The 15,093-nt window shown below is 40.2% G+C and overlaps 1 protein-coding gene across 4 annotated transcripts in view; it reads right to left on the bottom strand.

Moving 5' to 3' along the window:
• The window catches only part of ATG2B (autophagy related 2B), a 75,140-nt gene that overhangs the window by 17,929 nt on the left and 42,118 nt on the right, over nucleotides 1-15,093 (bottom strand). For 3 of the 4 annotated variants that reach the window (XM_032345197.1, XM_032345196.1, XM_032345199.1), the window contains 14 exons: nucleotides 14,276-14,433; nucleotides 13,740-13,912; nucleotides 13,028-13,178; nucleotides 11,420-11,619; nucleotides 11,187-11,267; nucleotides 9,892-9,998; nucleotides 9,638-9,730; nucleotides 8,740-8,810; nucleotides 8,257-8,333; nucleotides 7,650-7,820; nucleotides 5,956-6,097; nucleotides 4,147-4,349; nucleotides 2,855-3,081; nucleotides 830-938 (listed from right to left, as the gene is read on the bottom strand). In XM_032345197.1, coding sequence (XP_032201088.1) covers nucleotides 830-938; nucleotides 2,855-3,081; nucleotides 4,147-4,349; nucleotides 5,956-6,097; nucleotides 7,650-7,820; nucleotides 8,257-8,333; nucleotides 8,740-8,810; nucleotides 9,638-9,730; nucleotides 9,892-9,998; nucleotides 11,187-11,267; nucleotides 11,420-11,619; nucleotides 13,028-13,178; nucleotides 13,740-13,912; nucleotides 14,276-14,433 — 1,963 coding nt within the window. The remainder of the gene's footprint in view (nucleotides 1-829; nucleotides 939-2,854; nucleotides 3,082-4,146; nucleotides 4,350-5,955; nucleotides 6,098-7,649; nucleotides 7,821-8,256; nucleotides 8,334-8,739; nucleotides 8,811-9,637; nucleotides 9,731-9,891; nucleotides 9,999-11,186; nucleotides 11,268-11,419; nucleotides 11,620-13,027; nucleotides 13,179-13,739; nucleotides 13,913-14,275; nucleotides 14,434-15,093) is intronic. The other variant, XM_032345198.1, reaches the window with a different exon arrangement.

Raw genomic sequence — 15,093 nt, forward strand, 5'->3', positions numbered from 1 at the left:
GAACAGAACATTCCTTCATTTGTTCACTTTATTCATCTACGTGTGTCCACCACACAAGGATAAGCTCGGCTGACATCTCTTATTTGATCTTGGCAAAATCCCTACCCTTTTCAAGCAAAACTCTCTATAAGAATACAGAATAATACACAAAATTATCATCTTGCATACCTATGAAATTGCTTGAAAAACAATCAGTGGAGATAAGGTTCAAGTTCCAAAGTGGGACAAGGATACAATGAAATCATCACTACGGTATTTCCCCATTAAGTACCCTAATATATGACACCTGGCACAATCCCAGACAAGCTGAAAGAACTGAATGCACAGGATGTCATTGGTGACCTGGACATACTATACTGGTCTCTAGACATTCCTGATGGACCTGACACAGGTCCTATCCAACGGCAGCCCTCCCAGATAGCTACTCCAGGGGAGCTGTTCCCCAAGTGTGGTCCTGGGAAAGGGAATATCAGAATCACCTGGGAACTCATTAAAAATGCAAATTCATGGGCCCCACCTCATACTGATTCAGAAATTCTGGGGCCCAGCAACTTGTGTTTTAACAAGCCCTCGAGGGGATTCTGATGCTTGCTCAACTCTGAGACACACTCCTCTAGGGACAGCCTGGGAAAACAAAAACAAAACAAAACCCCTCAAACGTCTTGGAACATTTGAGAAAGAAAAAGCAAAAGTTTTACAAGACCCCTGCATTTTTCTAATCCAAAAGGCTGGGACTTATGGCTCAAGACCACCAGGCTGGGGAGTAACCAAGGAACCCCCATTAATGCTCCTACTGCAGTGGCTTTTTCTTTTCAAAACGCCATCTTACCTTGCTTAACTGTATTTCCATTAAAAAGTCATGGTTTCTTCCTTTTCCCCCACACACCATGTTACGTCCATGCCTTGTGGGAGTGTGAGAAGGTGAACTGTGGGGACTGCTATAAATGGAAAAATTGGGAAAAAAAAAAAAAAAGCCTTTTGTTAAAGGAAATATTTAAGAAAGGCAATGAGTAACCTCAGGAAAAATAGCAAGATAAAAAAAGAAAATAGGATTACAGAACTATCAAGACATGGTCACAGACGGTATTTCTCTGTATCGAATCTTAATGCTTTGGAGGCCCGGAGAACATGAATTTTATTACTGCCACTGTGGCAATCATCTGCCTGCTAAATATTCAGAACTACAGAAAAACCTTACTATGGTGTTGGTGCTCATGTAACAGGACACAGAAAAAGGAGACCTCCTGAGAAGTTCCTTATTACTTCAGAAACTCCCTACAGTCAGAGTACAATCCCAATCAATACCAAATCAGAATACAATCCCAATCAATACCAAAAATAAATAAATAAATAAAATCACTTTTTTTTCCTTGAGATTTTATTTATTTGACAGAGCATGAGTGAAAGAGCAGAAGCAGGGGGAGCAGCAGAAGCAGAAGGAGCAGCAGAGTCCCCGCTTAGCAGGGAGTCTGATGCACGACTTGACCCCAGGGCCCTGGATCATGACCTGAGCCAAAGGCAGATGCTTAACCGACTAAACCACCCAGGCATCCCTAAAAAATCACTTTTAATTAGAAAGTCTCTGCACTGTTGTGCCAACGATTACCATTCCCTGAAACCTTTTCTGATCCTCCCACCCTAACGAGAAAGTTCACTCCCACTGTACCTAGGCGGGCTGGTCCTCTTCTAGCTCCACCGAACAACACACTCATTTAACAAGTACTTCAGGAGCACCAACCCTTTGCCTGGCACTGCTGGATGCCAGACATTCAGGGCCACACCTGGTCCCTGCCCCCTGAAGCACAGATTTCACTTCACTGCCCTCATCTGCTTCCATAATGGCCCTTCTGAATGCAGGACAAGGTCTGGGTCTTTTTTTTTTTTTTTTAAGATTTTATTTATATGAGAGCAAGAGAGAGTGAGCATGAGAGACAGCATGAGTGGAGAGAAGGAGGGGCAGAGCAGAGGCAGAAGCAGGCTCCCCACTGAGCAAGGAGCCTGATGTGGGACTTGATACCAGGACCCTGGGACTACAGCCTGAGCTGAAGACAGACACTTAACCCACTGAGCCACCCAAGTGCCCTGGGTCTTATTCATTTTAGTGAATGTGCCTCTAATACAGGCTCCAACACATGGCAGGTACCCCCAAAATTTTGCTGAACGGAAATCACTTAAGTCACCATATTTTAGTAAATATACAAACAATGCAACTAAGTTTACAAATGAAAAGTTTTAATATTAAAAGACTAACATTTAAATAATGTAGTTTTCAATACTACTTTATTAATTATTCTTAAAATGACAAATCCTAGGGGGCCTGGATGGCTCAGTCAGTTAAGCGTCTGTCTTTAGCTCAGGTCACAATCCCAGAGTCCCAGGATCAAGCCCCACATCATCTGCCTCCCTGCCCAGCGGGGGGAGTCTGCTTCTCATTCTGCCCCTCACTCCAACCGTGCGCTCTCTCACACGTGCTCACTCTCTCTCTCAAATAAATAAAATCTTTTTTAGGGGCACCTGGCTGGCTCAGTGGGTTAAAGCCTCTGCCTTCGGCTCGGGTCGTGATCCCAGAGTCCTGGGATGGAGCCCTGCATTGGGGGGGGGTGGGGGGGGGTGTCTCTGCTCAGCAGGGAACCTACTTCCTCCTCTCTCTCTGCCTGCTTCTCTGCCTACTTGTGATCTCTGTCTGTCAAATAAATAAATAAAATCTTTAAAAAAAACCTCTTTTTTAAAAAATGACAAATTCTTTTTCTAGGAAAAGACTATAATGGTCTGTAAAAAAAAAAAAAAGCAAAACAAATCAAAATAAACAAACAAAAAAAAAAACCAACAAAAACTTATGTAGAAATCAACTTACATGTAACTTTTAGCTGGAGAAGTAGGAGGGACTGTTCCAAAATCCTTTCCTCCATAAAGATGCCAAACAAGAGAGACTTCTTTAACAACATAGCGGATGATAGGGATGGGAAAGTGCAATGGGGCTTTGCTCGTGTCCGTCTTCTTAGCGGGCTGACTAAAGTAATTCTCTCTTATTACAATTGCATCATCGACCATCACTTTTACAACTGGCTCTTCCTCCTTCTCCTAAAATAAACAGGGAACACACATGGTCTGGTCTCAGTAGAAACCACTGATTATGCTGCAGATCTCAAGATTTCTTCATTCTGAATTCTTCCTAACAACAGTATCAATATATGAAACGGGCAAGTAGTGATATTAATCATCACACTGGATGCTCTGCATTATTCAGCATCAAATGGACTTTCTATGTAAATCACTCCACAAGGAGTCCTTCATAGTCTTCAATCTAGCTTTTACCATTTGATAATAAAAAGGCACAGATTTAGTAGGTGTGTGTGGATGTGAGTGTGTGTCTGGTGTGTGTGTTTATTGTTTAATTCAAAGTCAAGACTACATTCCAAACTTGTCATACTTCAACATATGGACCAAATTACCATGATCCTAATAATGAAATCATCCTGAGTTTGACTGCTTTTATTTTTTTTAATTTCCCAGGATGCAGTAAAACAAATACATTCACCAAGTCACTACTGAGCAGTTTAGTAATGTGTATGTGCTAAATGGCGATTTCATGAAGTTCAACTCCAGCACTTAACTGATCTAGTGAGCTGTGCGTTCATTACATCCAGGCCATACTTTTAAATGCAAGCAGGACTCTCACATGGCAATTACACTTATCAAACACCCATCAGCCTTCACACACCATGTCTTACCTTTCCCAGTTCTTGGACTAGCAACTCTGGTTAGCACTCCTTTTGCCATTTCCTTGCCCTAAGGAGCTATCTTAACTATGCACAACATCTGTAGTTTGATAATCTATGTAGAAAATTTTGCCCTGAAACTAATAATACACTATATGTTAACTAACTTGAATTTAAATAAAATCTAAAAAAAAAAATCGTTTTTAATTTTGCAAATATTGAGCATTCTTCTCTGAGTTTTAGAGTGATGTGTCACAGAAATAGTATAGCAAACATTTGCAAAGCCTCAATAATAAATCACAGAATAAAGTCGCTGTGAACTGCCAAGAGTTATAAAAAAAATCTGAAGACTCTTTCTCAAGTACCCTTTGGTCATTTCAACTTGTAACACTACCTTAAGGCCTCAATTATAGCATCCATTTATTACCTGAACGTTTGCTCTTGGTGCAAAAATGATGCAAAAGTCGTCATTCTCCGTGGGCACACGTGCCATGGCATCACTAACCGAGGGGTGTGTGAAGGAGGTGTAAGGAGGACCAGGCTCCTGCGACACGTTCCCACTCTCATCTGGAAACAGGAAGAGGTCTGAACAACATGGCTCCTGAGTTTGAGATTTTTCATCCAAAACACCTAGGTAAAAAAGAATACAACACTCAATTTTGGTACATTTTGAACAGTAACGCTCAGTACACATTTTAACCACGTGTGAGATACATACTACGTTGAAATGTTTTCACCTGTAATACCTCATTTATTTCTTACAATAACCTTCCCATTACCAATAAAAAGACTGACAGTAAGTTTGAAGTTCTCTAAGAGAACAGTAAATGATGGTCTCATAAAGTCATAGTGAGGTTCCTCTTAGTTATTTCACATTAGAGAAGCTCTGAAATGGGCAGCAGCTTGTTAGTGTGGACTGGAGTTTTGTTTAAGCCAGAACTGCACACTGACAACTCTGTCCTGTGAGTGGGGATCTGTAAACTTCCAGAACAACCGGTTACATCTGGCAGTGCCTCCCCTAAAACTATAGGAAATCTCTGCTTAGAGAGAGACGGGTGGGGGAAACAGTGGCTAAGAGGGTCTTTGGCCTGGGAGTGGTGCCCTACAATAAAGAGGCTACTCTCTGGGGCACTGGAGACTCGAACGGGCCACGTGCTCTTAGGTAGCTGTCAACGTGGTTCACAAAAGACTGCATGCGTGCCAAAATCTGTAACGTGAACATACATTTTTATGCATTTTTAATACATAGTAGATCCACTAATTCTTTCTCCATTCCATTAGTCATTCCAACCACTGTGATATGGACTGGGAACATGAAGATGAATAAAGTAATGTTTTAGCTTCCACAGGCTCACAGGCCCAATTTTAAATTTTTCTGCGGCAGCACCTTGGACATACTCATCCTTTATAAGTGCCCAGTGCACCTGAATATTGAAGCTGCTCAGTAAATATTCGTGAAACATTCTTTCCCACCTAAGTAGGTTAGCTGCTAATACAATGTAATACATAGGAAGCTGTAAGTTCTTGTGTTTCCTGAGTTCTAATTTATGCTAAATTAGAATAAAATCAACAATTTAACCCTAAACTTTTATAATACCATGAGATAATTTTTTTTAAAAAAACTAAGATTTCAGAACATACAGAAATGACTACATTCATCCAATTAGAAAAAAATATTCTGGCCAATTCTTTCCAATAAGAAGGGAGCCTGAGCTGCAAGATAATTAAGGCTTCTCTGCATGCTTCTGTGCCTCTGTCAACATACATGACCTTGCCAAGACTACCTTCTCTCTCCCCTCCACATACCTAAACCCCAGCCACTCTTTTAAAAATTAAGCCAATTCCTCTCACTTTCACTGAAATCTCATGAGACAATTTCAGTCCCTTCCAACTAGTAGATGAGGATGTGACACACGCCAAAGCGCTTTCTCACGTCATGTCCTCATCATTCTAAGTAAGAACATCAGTCTGGCTTAGTGCCGATCTGTGTTACGAAACTCAAAGCTAACAGAAAAGATAAGCTTGGGCTTTCATTTAATCTGGGCCCTCACAGCACCCTGGGCCAGTGTTTGTGTGTGGCCTGGATGCTGGATCAACTCAAGCCTGAGTATCCACCAAAACGCAGACTTGTTTTTTCTTTAATGGGTGACTTACTGCAGAACTTGTAAGCATACAAATAGCATAAGCCTCAAGTGAGGCCCCAGGACTCCCGGCGAGGAGGGCCAGCCAGTCCTACCGTTCGCCTGGGCTTGCGCAGACGCGGCTGCCTGCTGCAGGTCAACCTCCTCCATGGCGTCACTCATCAAATCGCGTAACATCTGCTGGTCTGCTTCAGGAAGTACTGGGCCTCGTGAGGAAGAGCGGCCACTGGAATCTACCTACAGCCAAAACACCTAGTTAAAAATAATGGAAAATGCTCTAAGGAGCAAACTACTCAGCGTGGTGTTGTCCTAGAAACACACGGCATTTTACTAAGACAGCAGAAGCAGGAACAGTCATTGTTCCTTCTGCCGGGCAGCGGCTGCATTCTAAGTGGGCGGCCTCATCATCACCCCAACAACTACTGGCAAACAGAAATGAATGTGCCATCATCTCAAAGCCAGCACTAGAGCCAGGGTGGTGGAGAGAGTGCATATTAGACAGAGAAGCTAAGAACAGTGTAGTGAGGCCTGGGGGGAAGCAGTCTCCTCCTGCAGAGTGCTCCAATCTGGGGGCTTCCCCAACTCTCACCCCATGGACACAAAGCCGCTGGAGGGCGGAGTCTCATGTCTTGGAACGGACGGACAGTGAAGGGTAAGGAGGGGGCATAGACAGCGGGGGAAATCTACCACGTGGGGACTCACAGGGTTCAACTCCAGCACGGGTGCTTAAACATTTTCGTTAGTGAACTGTGGGTTCATTAAATCCAGACCAGGCTTTTTAAATGGGAGTATGACTCTAAAATGAAAGATCCAATTTGAAAGGGATAATTTAAAACAACTTTCAATAAACTGGGGAATGTCTTTAAAAAGAAAATAAACAGCAGAGAGGGAGTGTCATGAACTGCCTTCTTATCAATGAGAAGACGGCAAGAGCAAGGGGTCAAAACCCGAAGCAGAACTTGGACGAAGTGTAGGAGCATCTGAACAAAAGACAACGCAAGGCCAGTCAGACCCTTACTAGAGGCTCCACTATCTACGAGACTGAGAATCCCGTTCACAGAACAGGCCACGAGAAAGAATGAAAAAGCACCAAAAAGTTGAAAACGCTAAACCAACCGGACTTTGTTCAATCTGTACATAAGAGAGGACAGCGAGGTGATACTTGGGGCCATAAGAAAGCCCTGACCCATAAATAAAAGTATCTGAGTTTTGTTGCTATTTCTGCTACTTAATTTGGGAAAATGGCCTAATTCTATGGGTTTTAACTTATTCATCTGTGAAACAGAGATGATAATCTTCAACCTTTATCACACCAAATTCAAGGAAATCACAAACGAGAAAATACACTGAAAACCGAAGAGAATCATATGTAACCAGCAAAAGATTACGTAAATCTTCCGGTAATACTACTAGCACTTGTATCTATCCTCTCATAAGCAGTTTTCCATACGACTGCCATAGAACAAGCGCTTGTGCGCTACAGGTTTTCTTTCCTCCTGGACGGGAGATGAAAATAATTCAAGTCTGGAAGATAGGATTCTGTTGGCTGAGAAGATTAATGTTCTAAAACAAGGAATACCAAACGGTAGAATGGTTTTCCAAAAAGGCCTATGGAGTCATCTTTCCAGACCCCTCACTCTGAAGAAGGGAAAGAACAGATGGGTGATTTTTCAGTTTCCTTTCTACCTCAGGACTGTCATAAAGACCTCGCTGACGCATACACTTCACGCACGTGACTGCAAGGTGTCCAGGATGAGTTAGTTCTAATGAATCATGTTGCTGGCTATACCTTCATCTTTCTCTGAGGGGCTCCAGGCTTCATCTCCACCTTGTTGGCCGCATGTAAGTCCCCGTAGCTTGCAATGTACTGAATGAGATTCATGAGTGCAGCACAAGAGTCCGAGCACGTTCTGATATGCACAATGTCACTGGAACAGTGTAGCTCGAAGTGTGGCTCAGTCTGGACAGACATAAAAGAAATGAACAGGTTTTTTCAAACAAGAGTAGAAAGTTCTTCTTTTGCCTAGGCTTACATTACATAAAATAGAATTTTCCTTGCCACAGGAAATGTATATTTATAACTATATCCTAATTTGAAAATATTTTATTTTTGACCAAAATAGTTTTATATATATATATATTTTTTAATTTTATTTATTTACTCATGAGAGATGGAGAGAGAGGCAGAGGGAGAAGCAGGCTTCCTGCAAAGCAGGGAGCCTCATGTGGGACTCTCTCCCAGAACCCTGGGATCATGACCTGAGCTGAAGGCAGACATTTAACCAACTGAGCCACCCAGGCGCCCCAACCAAAATAATTTTACAGTAAATTCAATTCTTTAGTCTCTCCTATAAAAAAAATAGAAGTAAAAATTTCCATTTATTTTAATAACTTACTTGTTCTCCATCGGAATCAGATTTCACTGCAGTTATGGTTAATTCCAAAAGCCCCATATCCATCACACGAACATAATCTAAAATTTTTAAGTTAACAAAATATCTGAGTAAAGCCTTCAAAAAATGGGTATCCAACCAAAACGTAATAAAACTAGCATCTTTAAAAAAAAAAAAAAAACTAGCATCTCTTGAAAATTCATGGCAATTAGTGGTACAAATATTTAGAATTCAATGGAAATATAGTTTCATCCTTAAAAGTCCTATAATTCCCTTTATTTTACTTAGGAACAAAACAAATCTTCCATTAAATACAGTACATGTAATCTGATAAACTTAACTGATATTCTAAGGACAGTACAACTTCAACTGATATTTAATAAGATCCTTAGTTCAATAGCATTATTCCAGAGTTCAAATGCTCTAAAATATTCACATATGAAAACTAAAGAACATTTATCTATCTCAAATGTTTTCACCTCTTACCTCTATTCAGATTTATAGTAACAGTATTACACTTGTCAGACAAATGCAAAGCAGCTTCATCCAAGATTATTCTGAGGAAACAATATTAAAAACATCCAAATAATTAACTCTGAATACACGATGCGTGATCATGACATACTTTGTTGTATCATTCTTCTGATATACAAGTTATCAAAGTCTTATGTAGTTTCTTAAAAGTGGCATCTAACATTTCTTTAAAACTCATTATTTCTGAGTGCTGGGAATATTTAAATGGTGTTAAGAATGAGACTGAATCAAACTGGAGGGGAAACGAACCATGAGAGACTGTGGACTCTGAGAAACAAACTGAGGGTTTTGGAGGGAATGGGGGGTGGGAGGTTGGGTGAGCCTGGTGGTGGGTATTAAGGAGGGCACATATTGCATGGAGCACTGGGGGTGGTGCATAACAATGAAATCTCAGAACACTGAAAAAATAAATTTTTAAAAAATTACATATATACTTCACACCACTCACAAAAATAAAATCCAAATGGATCCAAAAAAAAGAGAGACTGAATCATCTGCTCCAATTAATTTTACATTTTCAGCATTTTTTAATAGTACCCACATTCAGAAGATCTAAATTGTGAAAATAAAGTGCTATCAAGTAGTGTAGGAAGTTTAGATTTGTTTTTAAAAGTAAACCATCTCAAGAATCCATTTCATCTCTAAAAATAAGAAACAGTGATAAGCAGAAGAGATAGGATGAATCGTCTGAAAATGAAAAATTGAAAACCTGGATACAGGGACATGACTATGAGCAAAAGAATGCTGATTTTTACAAAAGGCTGGGGCGTCAGTCAAAGAAGTTAGCTCAACACCAGATAGCACGTTTGGAAGAGCTGCATTTGGGAGCCAGTCAAGTTTACGCAGGCACCTGAGAGTAGACGAGGATTTGTCCAAGGCAACACTACTCGAAACGCTGAAGGTTTCCACAGTGAGAAGAGACCGGATCGGCAAGTGAAGAGGTCTAATACCAAAAAGAAACAAATAACATCAGTTTGCTGCAACAACAGAAATTCCCTTAAAAGAACATTTTGAACCTTAATTCTACAATCTGAATTACTATTTTTTTCAAAACTTGGCACATATTTTGAATAAAGCTTTACTTTGTTCCATTTGCGAACTGACCTATAATCAAGGGCACAGCTCCAGAGATGCACATGGAAAGTTGTAAACGAAGTTGGAGGATTATATCCCAGAACAGGTTCATCAGCAATGTTCAAGAAGTATAAAATCTACAAAAACAAAAATATAAAATGCCCTGCTTTAGAAGGGAAAAAAGGTTTGATAGGATAGCCTTAATACCAATGTAAAATATCTCACAGAAAAAGCAACCATGGGGGGGGGGGCGGAATTCAATGCTAAAAGGAAAAAAATCATCATTTTGAAGCAATTCATTTTAAAAAGTATTTGCAAAACCACTCCTGAGTTTGAAATGAAGAGCGAGCCCCATCTGACAACTGCAATGCTACAAAGTCTTGAGAAAATTATATCTTGCCAAAGATACAATTCATAACAAAATCATTATACAAACTAAAGTATGTATAGTATGCTTGCACATTATTTTGCTTGGGACAATTCCTTAAAAAAATAAATAAATAAAACTTTGCTGAAGATTGCTTACACTCCATCTGGTTTTCTATGTAACCCACTTTTGAGAAAAGCTTTTTTCCCTTAAATTATACCTAGTTCAGTCTGAAAACCAGACTGTCTTACCAACATCTACTCTCCCGTATTTCTATCTAAATGAGGTTAGACTAAATCTCCTCCTTACAACTGAGTTCAGTGTTCACACCAACTACCTCTCTACCCTTGCTACAGAGATCTAGATCTCCTCAGGTTTCCTAAGTACTTTTATGAAAGCACTCTGAAAACCTGCAGGTATAAAAATATTTTACTATTTTCTAGCACAAAGAAAAAGTTCCTCTTTCTAAGGAAAATGAACAATAATCATAGTGCACTAATTTTCATTCTTAATAGAAAAGAGCCAAATGTATTTCATTAATCAAACACTGTAAATTAATTACAGAAATCCTTATAAATGCCTCGAAGCATGTTATTGGCCTAGGGAGTAATTGTGAAGTTATGACACTTAAGGAGTGAGGACAAATCAACACATCATTGGTCGCTCCCCTATGCCAGGTGCTCTACAGGGTCTGGGATAGAGAATCTCTTCCCTTAAATGACTGAAAAGATAGGTCTGCCTTTGAGTTGTTTAGGGCCAAAACTTGAAGTTAAAAAATCAATTTCATTCTGGAGTGGTGATAATGTTCTATTTCCTAACCTAAGAGGTGGTTATATGGAGTATTTACTTCCATGATAATTCAGTGCACACTGATCATCTGGGATTTGCACCTCTGCAGTGTGTATTACATGTCAGCATCAAGTAAAGAGCACACCGGTATGCGCGTAACAACTCTTACCTGCTCATGCCAGCTGAGCCCGGAAGGAAGTATCCTGTGCTGCAGCGTGGCTCCTTTCAGCCCCACAGCAATGAGAAATTCCTATAAAAAAGTTACACTGATCACCTACATAATCCTCTTATTCAAACTTAAAAAGTTTTTCTAATAAATATATTGTCTTTCATGCAAACACTTTTAGCTAGTAATCAAATGAACAGCAAGTCTTTAATGGTATAAAAGTACAAAACACAAACCTTTGTATTGGACTCTGACTTATCAGATAGTATTTTAACTGCAACAGAAAGCATATTCAAAGTGTCTCCTGCAACGCCATCTGTAGAAGTTCTACTGAGGCCATCTTCCTCAGAGGAATAAATAGTAGGTTCCAACCAGTGTGGGCGGGTTGAACTGGGCAGTCGTGTTTCTGTAGGGAGAATCACTCCATCTACCACACCTACATCAACAACAAGGTGACAATAAAACAAAATGATGGGCACCTGGGTGGCTCAGTGGGTTAAGCCGCTGCCTTCGGCTCGGGTCATGATCTCAGGGTCCTGGGATCGTGTCCCGCATTGGGCTCTCTGCTCAGCGGGGAGCCTGTTTCCTCCTCTCTCTCTCTCTGCCTGCCTCTCTGCCTACTTGTGATCTCTCTCTGTCAAATAAATAAATAAAATCTTTTAAAAAAAAAAATGATAACCAGACATTAGTTCACGGACTTTCACAACTCAAAACAAAAATCCATATGCTTCCACTGAATATAATCCTGGAGGTAAAAATGACCAAGCACCAGCTACACATTAATAATCGGTACCTCTCTGCTAATGTTGGTATGACTGATAGTACCCTACTTAAAAAAAAAAAATTATGAAATGCTAGGAGAATCAAATTTTTTAAATCTGATAAAGGTTAAGATGGTGCAAAGTATTTTCTATACTTTGAAGAGAAAAAAAAGAATTTCTATCTTCTATTCACAGGGTAACAGGGAATGTGCTCAAAAGATGGTAAATTCTTTTTGTTACCAAAAGAAAACGCCGCTAAAGAGAGCGAGTAATGAATATAAAGTCCCATCAACTCATTAGTGGATAATAAGATACAGCACATCCATAAAATGGAATATAATTTGTCAGTAAAAGAAATAAAAGGAATTACACTTGGATGAACCTTGAGAACGTCATGCCATATTAAAGGAGCCAGTCACAAAACACCATATAGTATGTGCAAGTCCATAAACACCCAGAATACACAATCCACGAGGCCAAGTAGATTAGAAGTTATTTAGTGCTGGGGGGTGGGGTGTTGAAGAGCCATGGGAGGTTCCAACTAAAGGGTGCACAGCCTCTTTTGGGGGGCAATGGGAAGGTTCTAAAGTTGATCGTGTGATGGTTACAACAACTCTGTGAAATACTAAAATCCAGTGAAATAGATAGTTTAAATGGGTGAATTGTATGCTACATGAACTACTGTACCTCAATAAAGTTGTTACCCAGAAAAAAAAGTCAACATATAATTTATGGTAAGTATTACTTTGCCAGTGGAATCAGAACACTCCACAGAAAATAATCTCTAATATGAGAATTCTGTTCTCAACAGATTTTCTTTACTAGAGGGCACATGGGTGGTACGGACGGTTACGTATCTCCCTTCAGCTCAGGTCCCGATCCCAGAATCCTGGGAGTGGGGCCCCATGTGGGGCTCCCTGCTCAGTGGGGAGTCTGCTTCTTCTTCTCCCTCCGTCCCTCCCCCCACCTGTGTTCTCTCTCTTTAATGAATGACTAAAATCTTTAAAAAAAAAAATTTATTAAACAAAATGTAAACGGGTCTGAACAGAGGTGAACAGAACACACATTCAACATGTGTCCCACCTTTGTGGTAGAGACTAAGACTGCTGGAATGAAGGCAGATGTAGTGCTTGTCATCACAGCCCTCATACTTGGTCACACAGAACAACGAACCACTGCTGAACTCTAACCAGAACTCGCCATGCTTATTCTCCAACAGCTCTCCATTATCTTGCTAATAAAAAGATCAGAAAAACACAGAAGTCATTAATTTTTTTCATTATGTTGCTAGTCAGCATACATCATTAGTCTTTAATATAGTGTTCCATGATTCATTATTTGCGTTTGACACCCACCAGTCATTATTTAAACACAGAAAAGTCAGAATGCCCGTTGGGTTGCCCCTTCCTGATTCAGCCTAGAGGATTCTCCCACACGGTAGCAGAGCGGTCTGAATCCCAAGCCACGCAACGTGGTGGCACGAAATGCTGTGCGGGGTCCCCCGTGCAGAGTGAATCCCTGACTTCACCACTCTCTCTAACAGGTAAATTACTAGTGATCACCTCAGCAGCAGAACCAGCATGTTTGCAAAAAAAGACCACGCCAAGGTTTGTCTTGCAATCCGCAGTGAAAAAGCGCACTGTTCAAAGCCGCAGTCAGGGCAGAGCACCTCAGAACCTGGACCTCCCTCAGGCGCTCAAACAACCTCCCGCCACCTCACTGATGGCAGGTGCAATCACGGCACGTTTAAAGTAAAATATAACTGAAACAATACTTTGCCTTTGCAAATCCTTACCCTAACATCTGTAAATACTGCCATTAGTCCATGGTTAATACTCAGAAGCACTGAGAGAAAACTCTGTGAGTTCTTGTTCTGAGAATCTAGCTTTTTTTTCCTACGAGAACGATAGTTGGGATCGACAGTAGAAAAATACTGCAGCGTCTCCTCCTCAGATCCACTCTCCTCATCTGTGAGAAATAAATGTCACAGTGATATAGCCTATGGAGATAAAATAGCAACTGGAGTATCATCCCCAAAATACCTATTTTACAACCGTTTTTCACCAAGAATCTACAGGACAATAAAAATGTACTTTCTGTATTTTTCTACTTTAAACAAGGTACATACTATCACTATAAAGATAACATTTAATTTATAATATTCACAGTATGTAGATAGAAGAGGAGAAATACTATAAATCACTAAAAGATATAAATAGAGTTACAAGGGGAAAATATCCAAGAAACATTTTAAAATCTATCATTTGAAAAGGTTACTGCTTTATTAATAAACCCGGCATTTTAAGTCAGAACAAATTTAAAATATATTACCGTAGTGCACTGCGGATTTAAATGGACTAAAACTATCTTTGTTGAAGGTATTAATCAGCTGACTGGCTACAGAAAGACCAATACCATAGGAAATATTTTCAAATGTCTCCACTGGTGAAGGAGCTGTTGGTTCCCACAGCAGCAAGTCATTAAAGATCCTATGGAAGACAAAAGTTGAAAAATACTAACTCATAGTTCAGCTCAAATTAAACTCAATAACATGTCTTTAAGAAGTCACATGAACGGGGCGCCTGGGTGGCTCAGTGGGTTAAGCCTCTACCTTCGGCCCATGTCGTAATCTCAGGGTCCTGGGATGGAGCCCCACATTGGGCTCTCTGCTCGGCGGGGAGCCTGCTTCCCCGTCTATGCCTGCCTCTCTGCCTATGTGTGATCTCTCTTTCCCTCTCCACCCCTACCCCACAAATAAATAAATAATTTAAAAAGTTAAAAAAAAAAAAAGAGAAGTCACATGAACAATAATTTTTCTAAATGGGAAATAGAAATTAGATCCTACAAAGAAGTAGGTTTTGTTTGTTTGCTTTTTTTAAAAGCATTATGTCCTTTCAATGGAAAAGTTACTGATGCAGCTCTACTGAGGGCAGTAAGAAAAGAATCTGTACAATTAGGTACTATTAGCTATCTGCCTGGTTTTACCTATGCCATGTGTTCCAAATTACATACACCTAAATGCACTTTACAGGAAGAAGTTAATTTAAAAACATTAAAAAAACAGAGAAAAGGCTGTTCACACTGGAGAGCAACTCTATAAACAGTCACAGCACGCTGTCTCATCAGCTGCCCCGTCCCCCCAAACCCCC

Source organism: Mustela erminea, chromosome 5 (assembly GCF_009829155.1).
Source record: "Mustela erminea isolate mMusErm1 chromosome 5, mMusErm1.Pri, whole genome shotgun sequence".
Lineage (NCBI taxonomy): Eukaryota > Metazoa > Chordata > Mammalia > Carnivora > Mustelidae > Mustela > Mustela erminea.